This window comes from Typopeltis vanoorti, chromosome 10, assembly GCF_054136105.1.
Source record: "Typopeltis vanoorti isolate ZY-2024b chromosome 10, IOZ_Tvanoo_1.0, whole genome shotgun sequence".
Classification (NCBI taxonomy): Eukaryota; Metazoa; Arthropoda; class Arachnida; order Uropygi; family Thelyphonidae; genus Typopeltis; species Typopeltis vanoorti.
The window spans coordinates 98,779,033-98,806,147 of NC_143558.1; the positions used below are offsets into that span (position 1 = coordinate 98,779,033).

The 27,115-nt window shown below is 34.8% G+C and overlaps 1 protein-coding gene across 1 annotated transcript in view; it reads right to left on the reverse strand.

Moving 5' to 3' along the window:
* Marf (Mitochondrial assembly regulatory factor) overlaps positions 1–27,115 on the reverse strand; it is a 373,692-nt gene that overhangs the window by 334,639 nt on the left and 11,938 nt on the right. Inside the window, exon 2 of the mRNA XM_090399591.1 lies at positions 13,366–13,629. Within this exon, the coding sequence (XP_090255717.1) occupies positions 13,366–13,591 (226 nt within the window). The 5' untranslated portion in view covers positions 13,592–13,629. The remainder of the gene's footprint in view (positions 1–13,365; positions 13,630–27,115) is intronic.

A 27,115-nucleotide genomic window follows, 5' to 3' on the forward strand; every position in this document is an offset into this window, starting at 1 on the left:
TATACATTAGGTGCACGTTATCTATCGAAAAATACAGTATATATAATATATATATATATATATATATATTATGTCAATAATGTAAATAAGGATTTTCCTAAATGTGATATCCATGGAATCTGATTAATCTGTGGAGGAGAAAGAAAGGGAGATGACTTTTCCTTAAATGAACTTTTTGTATTATTATCTACCAGTGCTGTACTGAGTAACAAAACTATAATGATGTCAATAAGAAAAATCCACCATTTTTGTAGAGTAAAAATCCACCATGTCAATTTAATGGAATTTCTAAACTTATTTAAAGAGATAATCCTCTTCTCCCCTTCCATAACTTTTATACATATTTACCCATATATGGAACTAATGTACTATAGGTTGATCAACCAACCCCTCGTGTATGGGCTCAACATAAAAAAAAAAAAAAAAAAATTACTGATCATCTTTTACAGAGGTATGCACATTTCTTGAAACTATCCTATAAATATTTAGTAATTATGGGAAACGTAACTCATGTATCTACATTATGAAAATTATGGAAACAACTACAGTGTGAGACTAAAACTTTAGTTTAATATAAGCCAAAATAAACACTCGACGTTTTGACCTTCCCATTAAGGTCATCATCTGGATGATGACCTTAATATATATATATGTATGTATACACACACACACACACACACACACACACACATATATACAAAGAAACAAGCTGCACTGCAATCTACATGGCATGCTAAAGTTACTGTCCAACCGTTACAACTATTGGCCTGACTTCTAGGGAAGAAAAAAAAATTAGTACAACAAAGCTAGAGTCCTATTATTATTATCATCTATTAAGTTACAAAATTAAATTAAGATGGAGAGCAACATGTTTACAAAAAGGAAAAAATTAATAAATAATAAATAAAAATAAAACCTACTTATATAAGTATACATATAAATTACAACCAACTGAAAAATTCCTTAGAGTCCTAAAATCAGGGTTTGCTGGAAAGTGGGCTGAACATGTGCCATCCAGATTCTTAGGATTTTTATGCCAAAATTATTTTAAGATTAGGGTGGTTAATCAAAATTTCACAGGCTTATTTAAATTTCCGTCTATACCAGATTTTTGTATGATGTAACGAGCAGGTACTTTTCCAATCAATTTGGTGTAGGGGGTTAAGAGTGTAATCTAAGAGGCTTCACCAAAATTGTTAAATTTAATGTGTTGTCTGTGCTTTTTTTTTTTTTTTTTTTTTTTTTTTTTTTTTTACAGATAGGGATTGTATGTCCAGTTTTCCCAATATAAAGTAAGTTACAGGTGCAATAGATGCAATAAACTCCATGATGTGCCAATGGGAGGGAGAGGATTCTTAGATGAGTTGAATATGTTTTTTAATTTTAAAAATGGTATTAAGATTTTAATGGTGTAAGATTCTATTAATTTTTTTTCTGATAACCCTTTAAAGTATTGGATAGCTATGGTTTACTGTAATCTATTTTTTGATGAAGTTTTACGAAGAACTTTATTAATAGTATTTTTGCTATAGCCATTATTTATAAATGTATTGCTAATAATTTGTAATTCTTGTTTAAGAGCTTGTATATTAGAGCAAATTGTTATAGCTCTGTTTTTGAGGGCGTTGATGACTCCAAATTTTTGCAAAGGGTGGTGATATGAGTTTGTTGTGGGCATTGCATATGGTGGCTTCTAAAGACTGGTATTCATCAGCATCTGGATGATGTAATTGCTGTTGTTGCAGATTATTTAAGACTGAATATTTAGTCAAATTCCTCTGGTGACTATACTTTTGAGTAAATAACCTGAAAGTGCAGATAGATATCAATAGATAGACAAGAGAATATAAATTCAAACAATAACTCAAATTAGCACTAAGTAAGTACGTTCATCAGTGATATTTTTATCTTAGCTCATTAAAATAACATTATGAATACGCTAAGATAAAAAATAACTTTTGATATATTTTTAATTATTAAAAGGAAAATATCCTTTAGTAAATGCAAAAACTGACTACTGCCAATGCTTCTTGGTTCATGCTTAAAAATAATAACGTGAATATAAACTTCATGTTACTATTTCTAAATTTCGAGATCGCTACAATATAATAGCTCCATTTACCTCCGAAAAAAGATCACTTTCTGTGATCTCGTGCTAAAACTTCTCTGATGCCTGCAATTTTATGCTTATAGTTTTTCACTGCTGTAATATGTTGCTGAGCTACTACATTATTTTCAGTTACAAAATCTGCAAAAACATAAAACAAAACATTACCATCATCAAATTCCTGCCATATACCCCTCAAGGGGTGTAGAGGATATGATAGTACTACATGAAAAATTTACATCATTACTAACGTCCTATCTACAATTTTCCTCCAAATTAGTCTGTTACTTGTCAAGACTCCAATATTATCAGATCTTTTATTTCTGTTGCCTAAGGCACATTGTACTGTATCAATCCACCAATATCTTGGTCATCCTCTGGGTTGTTTTCCTGCCAACCTGGCAGAGAACACTTGTTTTGCCATTCTTTCCTCGCTCATTTTGTTAAAATGACCATACCACTTGAGATTAGCTGTGCTAACGTATTCCTGGATACTGACAATGTCAACTTCTTTCCTAATATCCTCATTTTTAATATGACATTGCCATTGATGCCATCTGTTCACACCTATAATCTTTCTCAGGGTTCTCATATCTGTGGTCTCTAGTCTTTGGTCAAGTGTTTTACTTCTGACCCAGCTCTCAGATCCATAAGTTAAAACTGGTTTGAACACTGTCTTGTATACAGTTAATTTAGTATTCCGACTAATTTCTCTCTTATTCCATATGAATTAATTCAATTGACTTCCTACTATACCAGCTTTATTGATTCTGTTGTCTATTTCCATATTTAATTTACCATCTTCACTAAAAATTGTGCCCAAGCTGCTGAAATGTTTTACTCGTTCCACAGGTTCTCAATTCACAATGCAGTTGACATTTTCAACGATTCTGCCTATTTTCATTGTCTTTGTCTTTTTATTGCTGACTGTCATACCATATCTATTAAAACAGTTATTCAATTTAGTCAGAGAATCTTGCAGACTCGTAGCAGATTTATTGATAGTATAACATCGTCCGCATAAAGCAAAGAGCTGAAATTAACATCACCAATTTTGATATCATGTTTAATACCACTTTCCTTCATAATGTGATCCATATAGATAACGAATAACAGAGGAGATAATGCACATCTCTGTCTCACACCAGATTTAACATTAAACCATCATCCTGTACTTCCTTCAATTCTAACTACTGACTTACAACTCAAATAAAGACAAGGTATTGCTTAATATAATGCCCCATTGACACCACATAACTGTAGCGTATTGAATAGCTTCTCTCTTGGCACCTTGTCATATGCCTTTTCTCCAGATCGACAACACTTAAATACAGATCTTTGTTACATTCCCATGATTTCTCCACTATTTGTCGTAAAGTGAAGATCTGATCCTGACAGCCCCTGTTTGGCCAGAATCCAGCATGTTCTTCACCAAGCTTTTCTTCTACAATTCTTCTCAACCGTTTTCTCAAGTATACTTGCATATATCTTACCAGGAACACTCAGTAGGGAAATACCTCTGTAATTCTCACACTGTTTTATTTCCCTTTTTATATATGGGTACTATGAGAGCTCTACTCCAATCATCAGGAATTCGTACCTCTCTCCAGGTCTTCTGAACTATGCAGTGCATCCACTGCAAGACTTTTATACAATCATACTTCAGCATTTCTGGTCGGACATCATCTACTCCTGCTGCCTTTCCACATTTGGATTGTATGGATATGTATTCCTGGTCAGTGTTTTTTACCACTGTGCTGTCATATCACTGCTTGTTTCATTTTGCAGTTTTTCAAAGTTATTACTCCATACTTCAAGGATATCTTTTTCTCCCATTTTCATGTCATCTCTAACTCCTTTTACAGTACTCTTTCCTCCATTCCTAAGCTTCTTCAATAACCTCCAAAATATTTTGCCACCTTCTTGATATTTATTTTCTATGTTCTTGCCAAAGTCCTCCCATGACTTTTGTTTAGGTAGTTTTACACAGTGTTTAGCTTTCTTACATTTGTGTCTGTATTCTCTAAGAGCAAGCTGACTTATTTGCCAGGAACTTTTGATATGCTTTCTTCTTTTCCTTCACTGTTTCTTTAACTTCCTGTGTCCACCATGGAGTTCTAATTTTTCTATCCTTGCAGACAACTTCACCACATGCCTCTCTGGCTGAGTCAATGAAGGTTTTCTTCAAGGCTTGCCACTGAATCTCTAAAGTTTGGTACTTGTTCTCAAACTCTTTCATTTTTTCTTCAATAATCTTTGTATATTTTAGTCTACAGTTCAAAAATCTCAGAGCTGCTCAACTTTTATTCGCTTTAAAACTTTCTTACATGTTATTTTTTTCAATATGAAATTCAATTTTATCCTGCTCAAGACTAAATAGTAATCGCTTCCAATTTCAAATCCTCTGTACACTGTGGTGTCCTGCACAAGGGAGAAAACATCACTATCAACAATAACATAGTCAATGAGACTTTTCTTATTCCTTGCCTCTTCTCTCCATGTGAATTTGTGCACATTTCTATGTTGGAACATGGTGTTAGTAATAACCAGTCCATGTCCTGAGCAGAAATCCAACAAATATTTGCCATTATTATTAGCTTTGCTCTTTTCTTCAAATTTTTCCAATATATTTTCGTATGTCTGACAATCATTTCCTACTCTGCTATTTAGATTCTCAACAAGGACCAACTTTTTTTTTTTTTCATTGTGTCAGATGCTTTCTCTAAATCCTCAAAAAATTTCTCCACTTCTACCTTAGTAGAACCTTCTGTGGGACTATAGGCACAAATAAGTGTCATTGTCCAGTTTCTCCAGTCTCATATTTGCCTACACCACTCTACTTGAGACTGCCTGCCATTCAAAAAGATTAGCCTCGTATTTAGTGTTGAATACAATGGCTACTCCTTCTTTTCCTTGATTGTCATTTCCTGAATATAACATTTTGTATTTATTGCTCAGAAAGATCTCACCAGTTTTTGTCGTTTTTGTTTCAGTCACCCCTATTATGTAAATTTGGTACTTATCTAATTCCTCAGCTAGCTCCATTTCTTTGCCATTCAGGCTTCTTATGTTGATAGTACCGATCTTTAACTCTGGTGATGTTGAGTTGGGGTGTTTTTCAGATTTGTGTTTTTTCAGAAAACAAAACAGATGGATGCATATATTGGCTGGTATGTGTAGGTTTGCAGTAAACCATGAAGAATAAACGGCCTGAGGGAAGACGTGTGACTAGTGTACCCAGGAAAGGGAGTGAGTTCTGATTTTCAATTTCAATAGTAAATTGTATATGCTCATGTTGTTTGTTCAGGTGGCCAAGAATGGGTTTAAAGTTTGGTGACCAATTGACCAGATAACAAAACATCGTCAACGTATCTAAACCAAACTGTAGGTTTTAGAATAAAGGAATCAAGAGCACGTTGCTCAAAAGCTTCCATATAAAAGTTAGCATTGGGGGGGGGGGGGGAATCAAGGTGAGCCCATGGCTGTACCTTCTTTTTGTAGGTAAAATTTATTTTGCCACACGAAGTAACTGGAACATAGTATGTGGACAAAGAGAGCCGTAATGTCAAGTGGAAATTTGTTCTAGGAGAAGAATTTTGTCACTGATGGGGACATTTGTGAAAGGACAGAAACATCAAAACTGACTAATAAATCACTTTGCCAAGTGTTATGTTTTTAAGTTTGTTTATAAAGTGTTATGTGTTTTTTATATAGAAGGAGGAATGACCTACCAACTCCTTGAGTGTTGATGCTAATTTCTTTGCTAGGTGATAATTAGGGCTGTCTATTCCCTCAACTATCAGCCGAAGTGGAACGTTATGTTTGTGTACCTTGGGAACACCATATATTCTGGGAGAACGAGTGTAATTTGATATAAGTTTTTTAACAATATCTGACGGCCAAGAAGTGACAGACTTAATTTCACAGTTTTCTTCTTTATCCTGTTTGTCAGATTATAGTTCACAAGCTGATAGGTGCTATTATTGGAGACTAGTTGATTCAGTTGATTCATCTGATGAATGTAAGTTGATATGTCAAGGATGACCATTGCATTACCTAGACATATCAACTTACTATCTTAAAAAACAGATGACAACTTACTAATATGAATCTTTCCAATTTAACAAATAGAGGGGGAAAAAAAGCCAAAAGCATTTTAGCAAAATGCTTTTGGTCTTTTTGGTCTTCCAGAAAACAGTTACTGGTGTGAATAAGAATTCATACAACTACATTTGTTTTACAGTGCTTATTTCATTCATCAAATAAACCACAAAATTTTTGCACATGAATAGCATTACACTTCAGGGATTATACATGATGAAAAATAACACTAGCTTCATTTCTGGAAAAGTGTGTGTGTGGGGGGGGGATTATATAAAAATGTGAAATATTCAGTAGAGAAAGTTTTTGTGTATAACAATGGAATGCACAGAAATATAACTGAGCTGAAATACAATTATGAATAAACTGTTCCAGTTTCAAATACAGAAGTGTTTCTCAGAAAATTCTCAAGTAGGGTAATTCTACATTTCTGGCTTTCAAAATTAAAATGCTTCAATTTGGCAAAATAGCAATGATGGATCAATTCAATAATCTCATTCTCTCTATCTATTCTATTTCAGCAAATTAAAGCCTTTTAGGGTTTAATTTAGGCTTTAATTTCACCAAATTAAAGCTTTCTATATTCTGGTGTTACAATTACACACACTTACTGAGAGTTCACTTATTATTTTAAAAGCATCTCTACAGAGTCAAGACATTGCAGGAGATCCATTATTCACACAGTACCTATCATACTACTCCTTAAATTCATTCACTGTGAAGCACTCACACCTGTCCCTGGTAATCCATTACACACACACACACACACACACACACACACACACACACACACACACACACACACACACACACACCACCCTACACTACAAGCAAAAAATCTAGTCCTAACACCCTATCTAACCACACTTTCATATGAACCCTTGTCCTCTCCTTTCCTGTCATATATTGAAAAATAAATCTTAAGTATCAATCCTATAAATCCCTTTTAACAGCTTATATGCTTCTGTCTCGTCTCCTCTTTTTTTGCCTATCAGCTAATTTTTGAAGCCCACAAGTCAATCTCTTCTAATAAGGAGCATTCTATAGACCTGAAACAATCTTTGTCATTTACTGCTGGATCCTCTCTACATCTTCTTCATCCCCTTGGAATCTGCATGTCCAGATCTGCACAGATGTGGCCTTATTAAAGCCTTATATAGGAGAACAATAACTTCTCTATCCCTGCTTGTTAGTGTGTTCTTCAACAACCACGTAATCTCATGTGCTTTTTTGGCTACCTTTGCAATATGCACTCTAAACTTTAACTCCCTGTCCACAATCACTCCCAAGTCCCTGCAATTCAGTTCCAACAATATAGTAATTAGCTTGTGATCTCTTCTTCCCAAAGTGTGTCACCTTCCACTTGACTACATGAAACTCAGTCAGTTTAATGTTGCCAAGTGTAAGGTGCAAATCAAATATTTCCTGTCGGATAATTTCCTACATCACTAATGTACAAATTAAACAACAGACTACCAAGCACTGAGCCCTGTTATACACCACTGGTCATCTGCCTTCAGGTGGACTGAACTTCTGCATAAACCACTCTTTGGCATCTGTCCATCAGCCTCATCTAATCCAAACCACCAGATTTATATCCATCCCCATTTGCTCCAATTTATGTGATACAATTATAGGTAGAATCTTCAAATTCCTTTTCAAAGTCAAACAATATAACTGAGTAACCATTTCCCTTAACCAACTCTATTGTCACTTAATTATAAAAAATAAGCAAGCCTAGCCCTCAAAAAAAAAAAAATGTTGTTCCTTATATACGTGTATAGTATCATATTCCTATCCACCCAGTCCTGAATTCTGTTTTTCACCAATTTCTCCTATACCTTAACCACCACTCCTGAGATGCTGATTGGTCTATAATTTGCTACTTCTGTCTTGGAGCCTCCTTTATGCAGTGGGATTATTTTCCCCTCTTTCCACTCTACTAGCACATTCCTAGTACTGAAGCTTAAATTAAACAGTTTGGTCAGAGGAGATGATAATTCCCTTGCACATTTTTGTAATACATGAGACAATATGCCATCTAATCCCATGACTGTGTTCACATTGAGATTCTGCAATATTTTAAGCACCTTCATTTCATCCACCTTTATTCTCCCATCAGTCAATGTCATATCTGGCATTGCAACATCACTACCTATAAGGTACACCCCTGAAAAATGCTCACTCAGTAATTCAATTATTGGTTTGCTTCTGTTACCTCCCACTACCAGCACTTTTTAAAGTCATCCTTCCACAGTCACTCCTCCTTTAACCTGCCACATAGCGAAAAACTCTTCAGGGTTTCTTTTGGCCTCATCAGCTAGCTTTGACCTTCCTTAACATACCAGTCACCCTTTTTGCCTGTGCCTTATATATAGCTCAGCAACAATGACAAATATATCTGCTTCTGACCAAGAAGGAAGTGCTGTAGCAGAAACTGAAAAAATCTTACTTGACAATACACCCAGAGAAGAAGCTGATCAGTTTAAATACCTAGGCAATATCTTCAACAAAGATGGCAGATCAAGACAGGATATTAGAACAAAAGCAACAACACCACTCCAAAAGCTAAAATCACTATGGGCAGATAACAAGTTTACAATTACAAACAGGTTATGCCTTACTGACACACACTAGTTAATTCAAACTTCTATACACAAGTGAAGTTTGAATCCTCCTGAAAGATGAAAAAAGGTTGCTGGCATTTGAAGCGAAGTGCTATAGATGACTATTCAAGATACCATACACTGATCACATCACAAATTTTGAAGTAAGATTCAAAGGGAACAATTTATGTGGCTAAGTCAAATCAGCAGATCAAATGGTCTATTAATGCAAGTTCTTGAAGGACTTATTCCAGGAACTTGAAAAAGAAAAAGAGGCAGATCTAGAATAAACTGGATAGATGATATAAAAAATTGGAGAGGTGCTTCAGTTATAGAGCTGAAAGCAAAGTGTCAATCAAGGACCCAGTGCAAGATTTTTGTAAAGAATATTTCCTAATATCTACTCTGCAGTCCTTTGTGGACTAAGGGATGAGGAAGAAGTAGCAGCTTGAATATCTTCATGAAGGAAGTTACTGTGGTTTATGAAACTGGAAACATTCATGTAGTGAGTATCTCCAAATTTCAGTAAGTACTTAAACAATTTATTAAGTTCATATTCTATTCAATTTATCATAAAAATGACTACCATCATTTTAAGTTATGGTTTAAGCCAATAAGAATGCAATTTGGTTGGCTAAATCCCAAATTGTTAGCCAATCCTTATTCATTCAGTATCCAGGTGCAATCCAACAGGGTGCACCATGAGAAGGTGAGGATTCAACATCAGGTCAGAAGCCCTGGTTGATTCTCCACATTCCGTAAAAGGCCATGTGGAGGTCTCTTCTCAGTTATCCAGCCTTGAAATATTGCTAAATGAAACAAGTGGTAGAAAACACTCAACAGGAATGCCATCCGGAATATATATATATCTGTACTTAAAGTAGAAAAACTATCACAAACCTGAAATATGGAAAGGCAGCAAGAGTAGATGATATTTGACTAAATGCTGAAATACAGAGGTATAAAAGTTTTACAATGGCTGGCTACATTGCATAATTCAGAAGGCCTGATCAGAGGGTCGAATTCCAGATGATTGGAGTAAAGTGCTCATAGTGCCCATCTATAAAAAAAGGGAATAAAGAAAGCTGAATTTGAGAATTACAGAGGAATTTCTGAATGTTCCTGGTAAGATTTATGTAAGTATTCTTTAAAAATGGCTCAGAAAAATTGTGGAGGAAAAGCTAGGTTCAGGCCAAACACTGGTTGTCAGGATCAGATTTTCACACTAAGACAAACAGTTGAGAAATTATGGGAATATAACTATATTCCCATATTTGCCATCATATAAGACACCCCTCCCCCTTTTTTGTACATATTTTTTAGGAAAAAAACTTCATCACTGAATATTATAATGAACTTACAGTATTTCAAATATAATTTTTTCTTCATATTCAGCTGGCATCTTTTGTGATATTTTTGTTTTAGTCAGCATACATAGCTCGTTTCTCTTCATGAATCTTGAACACCATGATGTTGATCCAGTAAAGTTGGCAATCCCTCTGTTAGTGGCTATCGCTTTACAATATCACAAACTCTACGTAACTGGAATACTCTCACACACCGCAAGGAAGCAAGAAAGAAATCACTTAACTCGAAACAGAGAAAATTTCCAGAAATTAAAATAATAAAAAACACTGAATATTGGTGTAAAAGACGCACCCTGTTTTTCAAACCTATTTTCAAAGAAAAAAGTGCTTCTTATATGCTGGCAAATACGGTAAATGCAGATGTATTTAAATTTTGTAGATCTGGAAAAGGCATACTTTTCCAGATCCAGATTCCCTGAGAACAGGAAAGCTGTTCAAAATGTTGTATTTTCATATACGAGTTGCCAAAAGGAGCTAAGGTAAGTGATGTGAAGTCTTATCTTCTTTATACAAGTTGCTCAGTTATATGGTGTAAATGGGACTTTATATCAAGCATTACATAGTCTCTATTTGAATTTTAAATCAGCAATCAGAATTGACGGAGGTACAGGAAGATGGTTTGATGTTAAGTCAGGTGTGCAACAAGAGTATACATTATCTCAACTGTTGTTCATCATCTATATGGATCACATTATGAAGGAAAACAATATTAAGATATCAAAATAGGAAATGTTAATCTCAGCTCTTTAATTTACGCAAATTATGTTATACTCCTAAATAAGTCCAGGATAAGTCTGTGGGATTCCTTGACCAAATTGAATAATTGATGTAATAAATTTGGTATAAAATCATCATGAAAAAGACAAAGACAATGATAAATTAAAGATACCAAGAAATTATATACTTGGGTTAATCCTTTATCCAAGTGTAAGCAAACAAAGTTTGGACCTGAAGTATTTTCAGGACTGGGCAACTCATATAAAGATGCTAAGATTTCACATCACTTGCCTTAGTATCCCATAATGCAAAGCACATCTCCTTGCGGACATGTATAATGCCATGCATTATGGGAAGGATCACTATCCAAGACCAGTTTCGACCTTTATTGAGGTCTCTTCAGTGGAAGCCAGACCCAGAGGCGATACTGAGGTTGAAGTAATGCAGAAGTCATATTTTCATATACGAGTTGCCAAAAGGAACTAAGGCAAGTGATGTGAAGTCTTATCTTCTTTATATGAGTTGCTCAGTCCTGAAAATACTTTCAGGCACACACTTTGTTTGCTTACACTTGGATAAAGGATTAAGCCAAGTATATAATTTCTTGGTATCTTTAATTTATAGTATAACCAAGTGAAAAAACTTCCAACAAAGACAATGAAAACATCAACAACATCCTGAATGGAGAATCAATTTAGAATGGAGAACTCATTTCAGCTATTTAAGCAATTTTTAGTGAAAATGGCAAATTAGATTTGAAAATAAACAGCAGAATTAGCAAAGCTGGTATGGTTGGAAGTGAACTGAAAAATTTATATGGAATAAGAGAGAGATTAGTAAAACACTAAACTAGTCATATACAAGACTAACTCAGCAGATATGTAAGTCCTCATATCTGCTGATGATCTACATATTAGGGGACTGAACATATGGCATATTAAAAATGAGGGTATTAGAAAAGAACTTGGCATTGTTAGCATTCATATTAACAGCTTCATATAATGCTAGCATTCATATAATATTCATATTAGCCTGATATTAACAGAGCTAATACAAGGTGGTATAGCCACTTAAACAGAATGGGAGAGGAAAGAGTAGCTAAATGTTCTTTGCCAGGATGTCAGGAAAAAGATGTAGGTGGATGGATACAGTAAGAAGTGTCTTAAAAGACAAAAATAAGATCTAATAATGGTGGAGATGTGATAGATAACAGATTAATGTGGAGGAAAATTGTTGATAGGAAGTTAGTAATGATGTAACTTTTCATGTAGTACTATCATAAGATCCTGTTTAGCCACCTTGAGTATATCAGGAATTTGACGATGATGATGATGATGATAAAAATTGCTATAAATAAAATAAAAATGAATTATCCTTTCAGATAAACAAAAGCTGGAGGTCACTAAATAGAGACACATATTTGAAAAATGGGGTGGGGTTGGCTTAAGGATCAAAGCAGCCAGATAACTGTGAGAAGACTTCAACATAGCCTTCAAGGAATGTGGAGAAATGAATAGGGCTTCTGATCTAATATCAAATTCTTCCTATTAACATGGTACACTCCATTAATAGGTATCCACTTGGATAACGAATGAAAGAAGATGTGTTGACACTTTGGGATTTAGCTGACAAATTGCATTCTGTATTGGCTTAAACCAAAATACAATGATGGTACAAAATGATGTAATGTCATGTCAGTTTATCAGTTATTGTCAGATTAAACAAGGTACTGATTTTTTTTTTGTCAAGTTGCAGGTACTGAAGTACTTCAGTGCCCACAACATTTTCTTCATCTTTGCAGACAATAGTACTCTCCATTCATCCTACTCATTTGACAAGTCACATAATGCACAGATATCCAAAGCATCAAGACCATTTACAACTAGTGCCTTCAAAAACACAAAACATAGCAATGGCCACTTCATACGTCTAATAAGCAGGGCAATGGTGTTACACTGGACAATGAAAGTCATATATCACCTAGAAATGTTTGTTCCTTAACAAATTGTACAGTCATTTTGTTAGCTGAAGATGCTAGTGACAGACTAAAGAAATATCAGCTTTAACTACCTTACCAGCCATTAAAGATCAAATACGCACCCTCAAAAGCTTCGTATCCATCATAAATTTCAATGTAATATCAATGGTATTACAATTTTAATATGCACTTTACATCCATGGAAATGTGAACGTATATATACGTCCTGGCCGGTAGCGTGGTGGTTAATAAATTTAAGTTTTTGCTAATATAATATATTCTTTTATCCATGAAATTTATTGTAATAATCTTATGACAATGCTTAAGCCTGAAATCTTAATCCATTGATATATATATATATATATATATATATAATAAATTAAAATGAAACAATATATTATTCTATTTTAATAAATAAATAAATTTGTTAAAGAAAGAGGAAGAGAGAAAAGAATATGTACACAAACACACACATATATATTTCTTTACCTTCAAGAAACTTGCAACTTTCATCTACATAATCCCTCATACCAATGAAAATATCATTAATTTTTTTCTTGGCCAAAACAAAAATTTTCAATGGTGAGGCATCAGCTATTCGTCGGACTTCAGCATTATTAACAGGTTTCGGTGTTAGAGACATATGTACTGGCTGAGAAGGTGGATTCGGCTCAATTGGACTTAACGACAGTGATCTACTGAGGTAACCAGCCATATTTTATCCTTTACATAAGGTACAATATTTAATGTTACCTAAATTAGAAAAAATTAAAATATTAATCGATTTTATTAACTTTAGATTATTCAAAAATGTAGATAAAGAATACTTATAGAACTTCATACAGAAACTACTATTGCTTACTTCTGAAGGGGATCATCTTAAGTTTGATGTAAAATCAAGGAAAGCAATAAAATAGAAAAATGAGAGTTAAGTAACATAAAAAAAACATAACAAGAAACCACATAAACTTGATGTTAATAAGGAAACAGGAATTATTGACATCACTGCTTGTTTTGAGAAAATGTTCAATGAAAATTACAAGTCTTGCAATGGGGGGGGAGAAACAAAAGGGCAAAACTGTTTCACTTTACAAAGGAAATGATAAGACAAACTTGGAATTACAGGCCAATCTGTGTATATGTATGACATTAAAGTTAAGGTGCTAGGGAAGGTGATAAGAGCCTGGATCCAGATTTAAGTTGACAACAGCATCTTCTTTTAGCAAACCACTCGCATATTACAAATTGACAAATGATATATAACTTTCACTGTGGTATATTTAGGTTTTGCAAAGACTGCTGATAAATTAACACACAAAACATTGGTAATTAAACTGGAAAGAATAGAATCAGATAATAGACAACTTGCGATTAGATAATAGCAAACCATATTATTATTATTATTACGTAAACACCTCCAGGGAGTCCAAGACTCGTCGAGGGAGGGCACCTATTCTACAACTCTCCATCTCCACCAACCACAACTACCTTCATCATCTACACTAACGCCACCACTAGTATTATCACAGACAATCACAACATCCATGCCCAAGGGCGGGATTCAAACCTGCAGCCTTTTGGCTGGAGAGCGATACACTAACCACTCGGCCAACCAGGCTGGCAATGTATAGAGAAAGCAGTATCCTAGAAAACTCATCAGCAGTATGTTCCAAGGGTTTGCTTTGGGACCAGTGCTCTTTAACTTGTGTTACTGATATTGGGAGAGGTTTAAATGTGGATATGTTGTTGCTTGCAGATCATGCAAAGTACGTAAGTGTAATGAGGAGTGGAGCAGATAATGTAGCTTTACATAAGGATTTTAAAGGATGATGTGAGTGGAGTTATCAGCTCAGTAGCACAAAATGTAAGGTGGTTTTCAAATTTGGAAGGCAAAAATGGGATGAAGAGTAGACAACTGATGAGGATATTTTGCAGAAAGTGGAAAAGACAGGGGGAACTGGGGATAATGGTGAACAAAGATCTGAAATTTAAGAGGGAATGTAATAGTAAAACTGGGAAGAAATCACAATTCCTTATAGTAATGATGTAAAGGACACTATAGTGAAATAAAGGTTTTTTTTTTATATAAGGTCTTGTTTAAAGGGGATTTGTATAAAGGCCTTGTTCGGTCACATACATTTCAGTATTTGAAATGTTGGGTGTGAAGAAAGACTAAGGAACTACAATTTTCAGAGCCACAGTGATAGTATGAAGATGGGTGATATGATTGAGACATATGAGTCGATAAGAGATTATTACCAGATTAATGTGGAAGGGATTTTCATAGAATGAGAAGTGATATGAATAGAATGAGAGGACATTCCTGGAAGCTGTGTAAGGAGAGTGTCAGCAAGAGAGTGAGTAGTTGCTCATCTCAGTTATGGGAATAAGGAGTTGTCTGCTGTATATTATGTTTATCTTCCTTATCCAATGCATATCTCGCTTTTGTAATACATAACTGGAGATGGTGTTTTAGACTGATAAGTTTTTTTGTAAATGGAATACATTTACAAAAAAACATAGAAGTGCAGAAACACTGAATGAATTTAAGCAACAGTTTGAGTGGCTGTGTATGATGGTGGGACCAATAAGTCTGACAAGATGACATCATTAGTATTCTGACTACACAGACAACTATACGATAACTATGACAATTTAAAATTCATTTAAAATTATTATTATTATTAAGAGGGTGGTTTGAAAAGTTTGGTAAATTTCCAACAGACTACGATACAATTAGTTCATTCATACCAGTGTCGGCACGTATCATCTTTTACATGATCCCAGGCAAAATTTTAGCCACGTGCAACACGTAGGTCTCGTTTCGCAAACATTTAAAATATCATGTTTGCATTTTTCATAAAAATGGATAAAAATTAATTTCGTACAGTGAAAAAAATTTTTTATTTGAAGAAGTGGATGGCCATATTTGGAAAAGGGTAAGACAATAACAGGAGTCTATTATGCATCATTGTTGGACAGTTTAAAAGAAGAACTGAAGAAAAAATGGTCAAGATTGGCACACAAAATATTGCTCTTTCATCAAGACAATGCACCGTCCCACACATCAGCTGTCACAATGAAAAATTGCATGAATTGAGGCTCAAATTGGTTCAATATCCACCGTATTCTGCAGACTTGGCCCAGTGTGACTTCTTGTTCCCAAACTTAAAAATTTGGCTCTATGAGGAAAAACGTTTCTTCAAACGAGGATGTCATCAAGGCTGTCAATGACTATTTTGCACGATTCGACAAATCCTACTTTTTAGATGGGATGAAAAAATTGGAGACTCGCTAAACCAAATGCGTAAACCTTGATGGAGACTATGTTGAGAATAAATGTGATTTTTTCCAAAAAAATGTGTTCAACTTATTTTTTTACCAAACTTTTCCAACAACCCTCGTACACTCTCCATGGAGTCAACAGACTGATCGTAGATATTCATTCAACTGACAACATATTTATCATATAGAATTTTAAAATCCTTAACACTCCTTGCATTAACAAAACATTCTGATAATGTGTTTCACTCACTGACAATTCTCCATGTAAAAAAATCTACTCCTCACACTACTTCTTCACCACACTTTAAATTACTTCCAGGAATGACCTCTGGTTCTTCCACTCTCAACTTCTACTCTTTTTGTAATCCCCTCTGGATTAATCTGGTAAAATCCTCTCACTAACTTAAATGTCTCTATCATATCACCTCTCTTCCTCCTATCCATCAAACTCTGCAATCCACATTTCTTCAACTTCTCTCCATAGCCAGCATTCCAAACTCCTGACATTGTCTTAGTCACTCGCCTCTGGACCCGCTCCAATGTCTCCACATCACATTGAAAACTAGGCAACCAGATCTCAGCACAACAGTCCAAGTGTGGTCTGACCAGTGCCTTATACAGTGGCACAACCACTTCCTTATCCTTAGATATTAGAGTAGTTCTTATCACAGCAGCACTACGATGTGCAATCTTTGCAATGCTAGCAATATACCCTCTAAACTACTGTCAATTATCACTCCCAAATCTCTAATTATATCCACTTTCTGCAGTACAGCACCATCAATAGTACATAGCCTTATATTTCTGCACTCTCCAAAATGCAACACCTTACACTTATTGATATTAAAACTACAACTCCACTCTTTTGTCCAAGTAAAAAGTCTATTCATATCTTCCTGAAGGGAATTAACATCAGCAGTGCTACTTCTAATTCTTCCCAACTTTACATCATCAGCAAATAACTGAAGAACAGAACTCTGGGACATACACCACTGGTTACCCTCTTTGTTGAGACACTGCTCCATCATACACAACCTGCTGGTATCATTCAGAGAGCCAATCTCCAATCCACCTAACCAATATACTCCCTTATCAAACACACTTGTCACCTTTTCATAAAATGCAAGTAAATTACTAAAACAGGACCTACCCTTCACAAATCAAAGCTCACCATCATATAGAATGCTATGTCCATCAACTCAATTCTGTATTCTATTCCTTACCAATCTCTCCAACACCTTGACCACAACTGCAGTTATACAGACTGGCCTATAGTTGGAGACTTCTGTCTTAGAACCATACTTGTGACGTGGTACTATTTTGCCTTCTTTCCACTCCATAGGAACCCTACCCACTACAAGACTTTCATTAAATAACCAGGTCAAGGGTATAGCCAACTGCAGTGCACATTCCTTAAGAATATGTGGTGATATGTCATTCATTTCCACAGCCTTATTCACATCTAACCCAACCAACATCTGATATACCTCCGTTTCTTTCACTTCCTATTCTCCTAATACTTGCCTCTCTTCTATATATTGCACCGGATCATTTATACCAGTATGATATATGCTGATAAACTGCTCGTTCAATAATTCCACTATATTCTTTGCAGCTGTTAATCTGCTGCCATGACTATCCATCAATGTTAATCTACCATAATTATTCTTCCTCTTGCTTGCCATGTAGTGGAAAAATTCCCTTGAGTTAACCTTGGCCTGATCACCACCAACTGTCTTGTACCTCCTCCATAATATTTTCTTTTCCAGCACAGCTTACTTGATTTCACAGTTCATCCATTTCACTCCTATTCTATTTACTCACTTAACCCTTGGTATGCAGTCATACATTGCTTTCGTCAGATACTGCCTTGTGAGTTGCAATGCACTGTCAACATCTTTTCTGCTCAGCTCATCTACCCAATGTACTGATGCTAAGGAACTACAGAGCTTCCTATAATCACCTGCTTTATACTTCGACAAGTATCCATTTTTGGCAGTGATCTTTTCTTGTTTCATCACTTCCCAAACAAGTACCTCATAATCACTCTCACCAACCTGCTGCAGTATGAACAACTACATCTTGTGAAGTTGAACAACTACATCTTGTCACCTGCTTTATACTTCGACAAGTATCCATTTTTGGCAGTGATCTTTTCTTGTTTCATCACTTCCCAAACAAGTACCTCATGATCACTCTCACCAACCAGCTGCAGCATGAACAACTACATCTTGTGAAGTTATCACCAAATCCAAAATATTAATGCTTCTAGTTGCTTTAATCACATGCTGCTTAAGATACTTATCTCTCAGAAATTCCACAAACTTGCTCTCCTTGTTCCCATACACTATCTCTCCTTCCAGTCTATATATTCCTGTAATTAAAGTCTCCCATCAGGATCACCTTCTTTTTACATGCCCAAGTAATTTGCCTAAACATTTCATACTGATTGTTTCATCAAAACAATCAGTATTCTCTGTATTCCCTGGCCTATAACAGCATCTTATCAGATATACTAACCTGTTTATTTCAACTTTGCACTACACAGATTCAAAATTCGTGCATGCATTACCAACTTCCACATTTTGCAGACACAATTCCTCTGCAATCATTAACAGCACTCCCCCCCCCCCTTTTCCTCTTTCACATTTCTATTCTTCTGGAAAATTATATATCCTTCTAATTCTATTCCTGACATCACATCCTCCTCAGACAACCAAGTTTCACTTATTCCACTTATTTTTGGGCATACTGTCTCAATTAATGCAACAAACTCATCAGGACAATGCACCTACCTATAAAGGTGTTTTGGCAATGGGAAAATTAAGGGATCCGCACTATGAATTGTTGGAATATCCATCCTATTCCCCAGATTTGGCTCCCTCTCACTTCAGTCTCTTCCCAAAACTAAAACTCTTCCTCGCTGGTCAGTGTTTTAATTCGAATCAAGAGGTGATTGCAACTGTAGAGGGGTATTTTGCAGATCTAACTGAGAACCACTAAAGGGATGGGATAATGGCATTGGAGCATCACTAGAATAAATGTATTAGTTTTAAGGGAAATTATGTTGAAAAACAAATGCCTAACAATGAAAAAACAAATTATGAATTCATTTTTTCATTGTTAGGCCAAGAACCTTTCAGACCACCCTCATATAGTGAACAAAAATAGTTTTCTTATGATGACATATGTCGGGGGGGGGGGGAGTGAAAGCAGAGGTTGCAGGTAGTATTTTATCTATTTTATATCTTATAGCTAGTTACTACAAAATGTGTGGCAAAGATAATTGAATTCTGTGATAAAAGCTGCATCCCTTGAAGAAGTACATCTAGAGTGCCTTTGTAGAACAACAATAAAGATGTGGGAATATTTTTCTTTTGTTGGATTGTCCCAAGTTCAAATCCATCTAATAATTTGAAATCTTTATAATGCTTTTCATCAACTAAAGGTGGGCTAGCAATTCTCATACAGAGGTGACAGGGAACTTCCTCTTGGAAATAGAATGTTTTCATTCCAACAAATCACCTTCTTGCCATAGGTGATTTGCTGTAATTGCAGACAACTCAACTTATGTGTCAATGTTTTAAGGATACTACTGTTGGACTGAGTGATGGTGTGCTGTTTATTTATCTTCCCTTGTGTAATGGTTTTATATAAACAGAAGATAATGAATTATTTGAAAGATGTCTAACTAATACAAGGAAACATAAAATCGGGTTTTAATTGATCAGAGATTTTTTACAGAGATATAGCCTACTAGTTTCGCCGACTTGACTGATGGCTTCGTATATATGCTGTATTTAGAAGACTTTCATACCCACAACATCAAAGAAGCTGCAGTAGTAATTTCAAGAGGCAGCCTTAACAGAAACCAAGAGATGATCCTTGGTGATATATGGCAAACACTCATAACATCCCTCAACACATTGGAGTTCAACACTTTGCAGTCAATTATAGAACACACCTGTATAACAATGACTGCTAACATACATGATTCATGCGTTTGGCATAACATTTCATTTGAATTTTGATAATATTTAGCATTTGGTTATGTTTTAACCTGATACTTTAGCTTGTTTCTGTTCTGTTTCAAGTTGTTTTGTTGCTTTTTGTATGCCCAGACAAAGCCAACAACAGTCAAGTTGGCAAAACCAGTAGGCTATATCTCTGCAAACAAATCTTCGACCAATTAAAACCCAGTTTTATGTTTCCTTGTATAATATTCAGTGGTTGAAAATAACATTATGATGTCTTACTAATGTCTAGAAAGAACAGGCAAGGATGGGATATCCTCAATGCTACACATACAAACTCATCAAATCAAGCCTTTAATTTTGTTTCTAAACTCACTGTAATGCATTTCACTCTCTATGAAAAAAAAAGAAGAAAAAAAATACCCTACTCCTTACTCTATTTATACAGCATCTAGAGGTAATCAATTTTTCTATTCCTCTCTTGCTCTACTCGATAGAAGATCTTATCCACGTTATGATCTGCATTATCCACATTATAACTCTGCAAATGGCATTCTCTCGATCTGTCCTCATACCCAAAATTTCAAAGACCTAACCTGATAAAACCTCAGTTACTAATCTCTGAATCCTTTACATGATATCCAGAGCCGGCGCTAGGGTCTTTGACGCCTGCATGCAAAATCTATCTAAGCGCCCCTGTAACAATCCGGGAGCGTGTGGTTCTTTTATGATAATAAAAATTTAAATTATTTGAAATTTCTTAAATAAATTTTGACAGAACAGCCACACGTTGGTTCGCTAAATGTAATGAACCGGGAGTGTTGACTAGGAAGGATAATCATTAAAAACCCATATATTCAAAAAATTCTCAAATTATCTCAAATTTTGATAAAGCCACTTCACTTTAATCGTTGAATATAATGATACAGGGATTATAGCCTTCTCACCGACCCGAATCGCTAATAAAATTAAAATGAATTTTAATTCAAGTTAAAATTTATTTCAACTAAAGTTTAAAAAATTCTTGCATTTTACAAGTTACTAAATTCTTAGTAACTTGTAATAATTTTTATAAGTGTAACTATTTTTTAGGAAATTAAAAGAAACTCGAGATAGATGAGAAAATAATAAAAGAATTCAGAAATAATTAAAACATTTAATATAAGTATTCAAAAAATAATATCTTTACAGAATAACAGAAAAAAAATTAAATTACATAAATATACTTGAAATTTTTTAAATTAAAATTTTAATTTAAAAAATTTCAAGTATATTTATGTAATTTCATATTCACAAAATTAGAAATAATGGTCTTAATGTCTAATTCCGCACATATATCATTTTCAATAGCTATTAACGCCAAACTAACAAGCCTTTTTTGTGACATACTTGTTCTTAGGTAGGTTTTAATCAATTTCAAACTTGGAAAAGGAACGTTCACTGCTCGCTACACTAACAGTTAAGGTTAATAGTATTCTTAAAGCCATTGAAAGGTTAGGGAAAGATAAATTATTGGACACAATAAAGTTAAGAATATCGAAAGGGCTTTTGAATATTTAAATTATCCATCCGAAAAATATCCCGGAAATCACATAACTCGTCATATAGTTCTATTGCATTTAAGTCTTTATGTCGCAGTCCTTCAAGAGAATCTCTAAATCGTCACAAATTTTTTGTAAATCTTCATTATTAATAATTTGTAGTAATCTATACAAGAAATTGAAATTATATCTTTTAGTTGTTCAAAACGTTCTATTAATGAACACATTGCAACGTCTAGAAGTGTATAAAACATATTCACTCTAAATTTATCTTCTGACGATTGTGCCGTTTTGTCATGATGCTCGTAGTCAAATTGTCGTGTCTTCTTTCGTCGTCGAACTTCCGTACCAGTTTTAAATTCTTGTTCTCCATCCACCTCTTCACTCAGTTATTTTGCCGTTTTTAGAACTTCTTCAAAATACTCTTGTAAGAATATTTTTAAGTTTTCGATAGATTCTAAAGCAAGTGTAATGTTCATATTTTTGTCTTGAAGCATTTTACTCACAGGGTTTATTTTGTTAAGTAAATCATATCAAGTTATAAAAGAGCAAATAAATTTATAGTCCTTTATTTTAGCACATAATGTTTGTGCTTCATGCTGAGTTTCTTTACTAAAATTTTCATTATTTAAAATTTCAAAAAGTGCATCATAAATTTCTCCTAACTGATATCGTAGAGGGCGGATTGCATCAATTTTACTATCCCATCGCGTTTCTGATCGCTGTTTCAATGTTAATTTTTTTTACGAACTTTAAAAGGATTGCCCAACGTTTGTAAGAGAATGAAAAGAATTGTATATTTATTGAATAATTGCAAAGAAACTAATTGCATCTGCATTCACTTTGGCTGCATCATTAATGATTAACTTGAGAGTATGAGCAGCACATGGCACGTAAAAAGCTAGATGATTTTTGCTCAAAAGCAAATTTTGGAACCCATATTTGCCCCATTGTCATACCCTTGACCTTGCATGTCTTCAATGGGAATGTTCCATTTTTTCAGTTGTCCCATTACTGTTGCACATAAACCACGTCCTGTGGAATCCGATATATCTGCAAAACCTAAAACATTTTCCCTGATGTTGACAATTCCATTGTCACAGGAAACAAAGCCAATAATGGTCATTTGTTCTGTTTTACTTGGATCAGGTGTACAGTCTAAAATTATGGAATAATATTTAGATTTTAGAATTGATAATAAAATTGTATCCCTGATTGCGTTATTTAAAGTTTCCAATATTTCATTTTGACTGTCTTTACTCAAATAATGTACCCTATTGTTTCGTTGTAGGGCCCTTTCAACATAATTTTCCATAACGAGATCAAACTTCCCAAACAGTTCAACTAATTTTGAAAAACTGCCGTTATTTCTTTCATATAATTTATCAGATGATCCACGAAAAGCTAAATTTCAGCTACCAAGGAATATTATAATTTCAATCAAGCGTTCTAAAACACTCATCCAATGTTTTGATGTTGAGAGTTTATTTTTCACTTGGTTAGACTATAATAAGTTTAGTTTAATCCTTTATCCAAGCGTGAGCAAACAAAGTTTGCGCCTGAAAGTATCTTCAGGACTGGGGTAAGGTAGTGCAACACCAGGCAACTCATTGCAAAGGTGGAGAAAGCTCTCTCATCACTCCTATCTCAGTATCTCCCATAATGCAAAGCACATCTCCTTGTGGATATGTGTAATGCTATGCATTAAGGCAAGGGCCACTACAATACCGGTTTCGACCATTATTGAGGTCTTGTCAGTGGGAGCCAGGCCCAGCAGTGGAGATACAAAGGCAGAAGCAATGAGAGGTCATCCTAAGAGCTTTCTCCACCTTTGCAACGAGTTTCCTGGTGTTGCACTACCTTACCCCAGTCCTGAAGATACTTTCAGGTGCAAACTTTGTTTGCTCACACTTGGATAAAGGATTAAACTAAACTTATTATAGTCTAACCAAGTGAAAAATAAACTCTCAACATCTTTCTCTGAATCCGGAGTAATTTAATATTAAGGTTGCACACCCTTTGGCAACTCCTATAAGTTAGGATGACCTCTCATTGCTTCTGCCTTTGTATCTCCACTGCTGGGCCTGGTTCCCACTGACGAGACCTCAATAAAGGTCGAAACCGGTATGGGTAGTGGCCCTTGCCTTAATGCATAGCATTACACATATCCGCAAGGAGATGTGCTTTGCATTATGGGAGATACTGAGATAGGAGTGATGAGAGAGCTTCCTCCATCTTTGCAACGAGTTGCCTGGTGTTGCACTACCTTACCCCAGTCCTGAAGATACTTTCAGGCACAAACTTTGTTTGCTCACACTTGGATAAAGGATTAAACTAAACTTATTTAACATCCAATGTTTCTTTTCCATTTCATACATGCTTTGAGTCTGGCAATCAATAGTAATTTTGTTTTTTAAATTTTTATTAAGTTCCATCCATTTAAGAAATTTTTCATGCGAGTTAAACTAGTCTCATGTCTATGCAAAGTTATACTTACATTTCTCCAATCGTGATAACCTTCTACAAGACTACTTGATTCAGTAGGTGCGAAAAGTTTGCAATAAAAGCAAAAAACAGAATTTAAAGTTTTGGAATAAATCAGCCATGTTCTGGGCACGAGCTGCCCGTTGTCCATTTTTCTATTATAATACGTGTCGCCAAATTTACGACCATATGTATCTCTGGGATATATATTATATTTTTATTTTAAACAGGCCCCATTTCAATTAAAACAACTCGTAATTTTTCATCAATATTTCCCTGTTCACCTGGATCTACTAAATTCACAGAGACTAACAATGTGTTACTTTCGTGGTCAAATACAACTAAATCCTAACTATTTTTCACTTAAATCATGTTCAATTATCTTGTTCAATAGTTGCAATAGTACCTTCATGCAAACTGGATGATGTGCACGGTTCTTCAACTCTGATTTCTGATGTATCGAATTGGTTACAATCTGCATCAGAATATTTTAATATTTTAACAAATTTATTAAGAGCCCCAGTTTGTTTCTTAATATCTGCTTCTTTCGCAGCGCGACACTTATGATTCTGTGCACCGGATAACTTTTTATAAATTGTTGATTCCATTTCTATTTCATACCCACAAGAAATTATTACACAACACGACACAGAGATGAAATAATAGTCCGCACTGCACTACTGTCAGTAGCCTACTGGGATGCGTACCATATGACTGGTTAACTAGCAACAAATGTTTTGTACGAAAATTCGTTTCTGCGCATAAAAAGTGTTCACCGCTTCACTTTAGATAGACTGCAGTAGACACAACATTCTGCAGGCAAGCATTTAGCCTGCTCTAGCTGCAAAATTGTAAACAGCTGGCTGATCAAAGAGGTGGCAATATACATTATTTTTTAATTTTTATTCAGTGTATACAGCCTAATTTATTTTAATATTGATCGTTCAAGAATCTTTTTGTTTTTATGATAAAAATATTGTTTCTTAAAAATTAACTCATGAACTGTTCTGTGGTGGTGGCACCCCCATTATAGCGGCGCCCGCAATCACCGCATGCCCGCTTCCACCGACCCTGATGATATCCGCATCACCTTGAAAAACAGCAGAGTAAAATCTATAAACCTGACCAAGGCATTATACAATGGAATCTAACCTCTTTACTTCAGCATATCAATGTCCTTCTCTTCATCAATGCAATAGTCCATTCTGATGTTCTTATAAGTCATAGATAGAGAATTTTATAGAACCTAAATTTTAGGTTGCTTTTCACTATTATCCAGAGTCCCTTATTTCTTCCTCAACCTGCTTTAGGATAACTCTATCAACTATACACTCTACATTCTATACCTTATTATTTGAAAATCGATCAGAGTTAGAGAAACATTTATAAGAACTAACACTGAAAAGGAAAAAAAGGAAAACAATATGAGGCAGGAAAGCAAGGAAGTTAATAATAATAATAAGATAAATAAATCAGAAATAAGTAATGTGGTATGGTGATTCATAAGTAAATTTGTGATTAAGAAGTAATAAGCAAATTTATCCAAACATCAGTGATGATGGAATCACTAGATGGAACAGCAAAGAAAAGTAAAAGAGATAGCAGTGCTTGTTGGAACTAATGATTTAAATAATGATAAATATACTATGACAGAAGATATGAAAGAAGAGAGAAAGAAGAGTGAAAAAGTAAAAATAGTTAATTTACTAGATACGACAGTACTAAATGAGTTAAAGAGGGCTATGATAAAAAATGATTGAATGCACATGCTATGAAGAAGAAATTAGTGTGTTTCTGGGTATGTGGAGTGAGTTTGATGGTAGAAAGACTTCTATAAAGGAGGGATGGCTTGCACTTGAATGGATATAGCATCATCAGGTGCCTAGAGAAGTTATTTACTATAGTGAGACCTAATGCACTTGAATGGATATGGCATCACCAGGTGCCTAGAGAAGTTATTTACTATAGTGAGACCTAATGCAGAGAATGATGGAAACTAGATCACCTTGAAAGGAATGCTGAGAATGTATAAGTTCAGTTGGGATGTTCAGACAGTGCAAATGTAATAGTAATACAAATATCAATGAGCATCGGTATGAATCTGATGAAGAGATGGACTACACTGTGGGTTTGGATATTTTGAGTGTATCTTGGAACAAAGAGAATGTTGTCCAACCGAGCCAAGAAAATGGTAAATGCAAGTATACACAAAAGTAAGGCAGTAACTTGTTATGTCTATACACAAATGCAAGGAGCATTAAAAATAAAGTGGTTCAATTTGTTGCTTTAGTGAATATATCATAGTTTAAAACTTGGCATTACTGAAACCTGACTCCGAGAGTCAGATATAGTAATTGGAATCGAGTGCAAAGGATACAGTAATGACAAAAGAGGCATACTACTACTAATCATATCAGATGATTTGAGTCCAGTTAGGGTAGGAGCTCATGAAAGCAATAATGGTGATAATGTCCCATGTAGCAGCGAGTTTGAAACTACTTGGTGTGAAGTGGAGACTCACAGAATGAAATATATAGTGGGATGTTGCTATAAACCTAGCAATTCAGTTTCTGGGTACAAAGAAATGCATCCAAATTATCCTGATGAGTAATGAGTACTAACTGAGCAATCATTACAGGTGACAAATTATCTAAACATTGGGTAACAGGGAGAAAACTCATGATAAGAATGAAAGAGAATTTAATGAGCTGTTCTGAGACAACTTTCTCAAGAAGCATGAAAGAACTAACTTGAGGCAAAAAGTGTTAAATTTTTTCATAACATCAGAAGGTGTTAAGGGTGTGAGGTATGGCTTGATTACTGACACCATGGCGACAGTGATCAAGCTGTACTGACAAGGGAATTAGTCAACTAACATTCTATAAATTAAAGATGCCAAGAAATTATATTCTTGGTTTAATCCTTTATCCAAATCTAAGCAAACAAAGTTTGCAC